Raw genomic sequence first — 2,003 nt, 5'->3', positions numbered from 1 at the left:
CAATATTTGCTGTGAAACTGACAAATAACATGAAAACCTTGATCTCAACAGAATGCATGTATCATAAAGACGTGTCCTTGGTGGTGCATTTAACACCTTACTATTTATGTTCATTGGTGGATTAAACTATTTGAAATATTTGTATTTTTTATTTCATTTACACTAAATGTAACAAAAACATTGATCATACATGCATATACAAAATCTTTTCTGTAATCGAGGTACATTATAAAAGTGGTCAACACAAAACGAGTGTTTGGGGATTGTGTTAAGAGGCAGAGTTCCATCCTTCCCCCAATTGGGCAATCGTGTGATGAAACCTGATGTAATCCACTGACACTTCGTAGTGATCACAGTGGCCTTGTTAAATGGCAAGTGATTATTTTAACCATTCTAATATAATGAACATGTGCCTGCAGCTGCATGGAAGGAAATCCTTTTCTGTTGTAATAATCCCGGTCACCTCCAATCGGAGCAGAGAGTCTGATGTGAGTACCATCCAGGTATCCTATCACTCCTGGAAAGCCTGATGTCCCCTGAACAGCTTGTGCAATATCTTGTCTTTGTTGCTCATTAGGCCATCGTATTAACTGTAAAGTAATTGAAAGTTTTGTTATTAAAGTCAAGGTACACAGGGCTTTAGATTGCATAAAAGCTAAGGCAATAAAGGATGTGCCCAAATTGAGTACAAACATGCTAACCTCAAAAATGGAATGTTAAGCTGTAATTAACATTAAAAGAACTTGAAATGCATTTTTGAATATGTACAGTTCTACCAGCTGTTATTAACATTACAGCACTAAAACGACCTTGGTGTGCTAAGAACAAACAAAAAAAAGAACTGTTTTGTACAAATTAGTGTGATCTGAAGCCCTGGTACATAAAAAAAAGTGTATTGTAAACGATACCAACACTACTGTTGACAATATATTTACATGGTAATGTGATGTCACTAAAATGTTACTTTAATGAAACACATTCTCATTTCAATATATGTTTAATTGTTTTGTTGGCTTATATAAATTAATAACACGGTGTACTCACACGATTCCTCAGGCGTAATATAACATCACACAATTTCTGTACGACACTATGCACAGTGGACATTGAAACGCCAAACACTTGCGAGACCTCCCTCATGGATTCTTGGTTTGCAATGTACCATATGAAAATGGAAAGTTGCTGGTCTGGTGGTAATGGCTCGTTTCCACCAACGTAATTGGAAATTATGTGTGGAGTCACACAATCCAGTAGCTGTTCAAACACATGCCTACTAACCCGGAAGTGTTCTAGAAAATCGGTTTCTGTCATTTCAGCAATGACATCCCTGTACCCTTTGATTCTAGGCACAGAACGAGGTATGTTGCTCAACAAAAGAATTCTACTTCTTATTCTCATCATATAACTTTGATACAGGTCGTCATCCTCCGCTAAAATATCGGAGAATGCAAACTACAAGCAATGAAAGTTAGGAATGTGCGCCATATTGGATGCACCATAGTCATCGGATGTTTGTTTTCGCGTAGAACCGAACCAGACATGCGCAACAGACGTACTAGGTCTAAACTAAAGTTAACGCCCGAAGTAGGCCATATACGTACGCAGTTCGGGAAAGAAGCCGAATCATGCAAATTTTGCCGAAAAATCGGGAGCAATCGGGGCTCCATAGGATCGTGTCTATTCCTGGACATTCACGGTATAATTCGTGTGTGTGGGACTGGGGCTATACTAAATAATAAACTATTTGCCCGTCTGTATGTTCGTACATCTGGGGTTCACCTGAACCTGTCCAGGCTTTTCTGATTTTTATTCATGATATTTTTTATTACTATGACTCCCTCATGTGGTAACAAAAAGAAAAAAAAAGAAAAAGAAAGAAGTAAAGAGCTAATGATATACTGGTATAAACATGTATATCTTTTTTAATTCACTGACATTATTGTGGTCAAACTTATCTTTCCTCCTCATTTTCACATTTGCTATGTAGTCGTGTAGTTTATCTA

General features: G+C 37.3%; 1 protein-coding gene across 1 annotated transcript; it reads right to left on the bottom strand.

Moving 5' to 3' along the window:
• Positions 1-70: 70 nt before the first annotated feature.
• On the bottom strand, positions 71-1,484 carry LOC121366977 (protein ANTAGONIST OF LIKE HETEROCHROMATIN PROTEIN 1-like). The gene is made up of 2 exons (XM_041491195.1): positions 1,045-1,484; positions 71-590 (listed from the first exon to the last, which is right to left on the bottom strand). Exons 1-2 carry the CDS (start codon positions 1,399-1,401, stop codon positions 351-353), a joined length of 597 nt encoding a protein of 198 aa, XP_041347129.1. The 5' UTR covers positions 1,402-1,484; the 3' UTR covers positions 71-350.
• Between the last annotated feature and the right edge of the window lie 519 nt (positions 1,485-2,003).

The sequence above is a fragment of the Gigantopelta aegis genome, unplaced genomic scaffold (genome assembly GCF_016097555.1).
Source record: "Gigantopelta aegis isolate Gae_Host unplaced genomic scaffold, Gae_host_genome ctg8086_pilon_pilon, whole genome shotgun sequence".
NCBI classification, from domain to species: domain Eukaryota; kingdom Metazoa; phylum Mollusca; class Gastropoda; order Neomphalida; family Peltospiridae; genus Gigantopelta; species Gigantopelta aegis.
This window is presented reverse-complemented; position numbering and strand designations above follow the sequence as displayed.

Bases quoted from the DNA above. Each gene is read 5' to 3' on its own strand.
- LOC121366977 (XM_041491195.1), bottom strand. From the start codon at position 1,401: ATGATGAGAATAAGAAGTAGAATTCTTTTGTTGAGCAACATACCTCGT. The intron at 591-1,044 runs GTGAGTACACCG...ATTACTTTACAG, and splicing joins TATTACGCCTGAGGAATCGT to TTAATACGATGGCCTAATGA.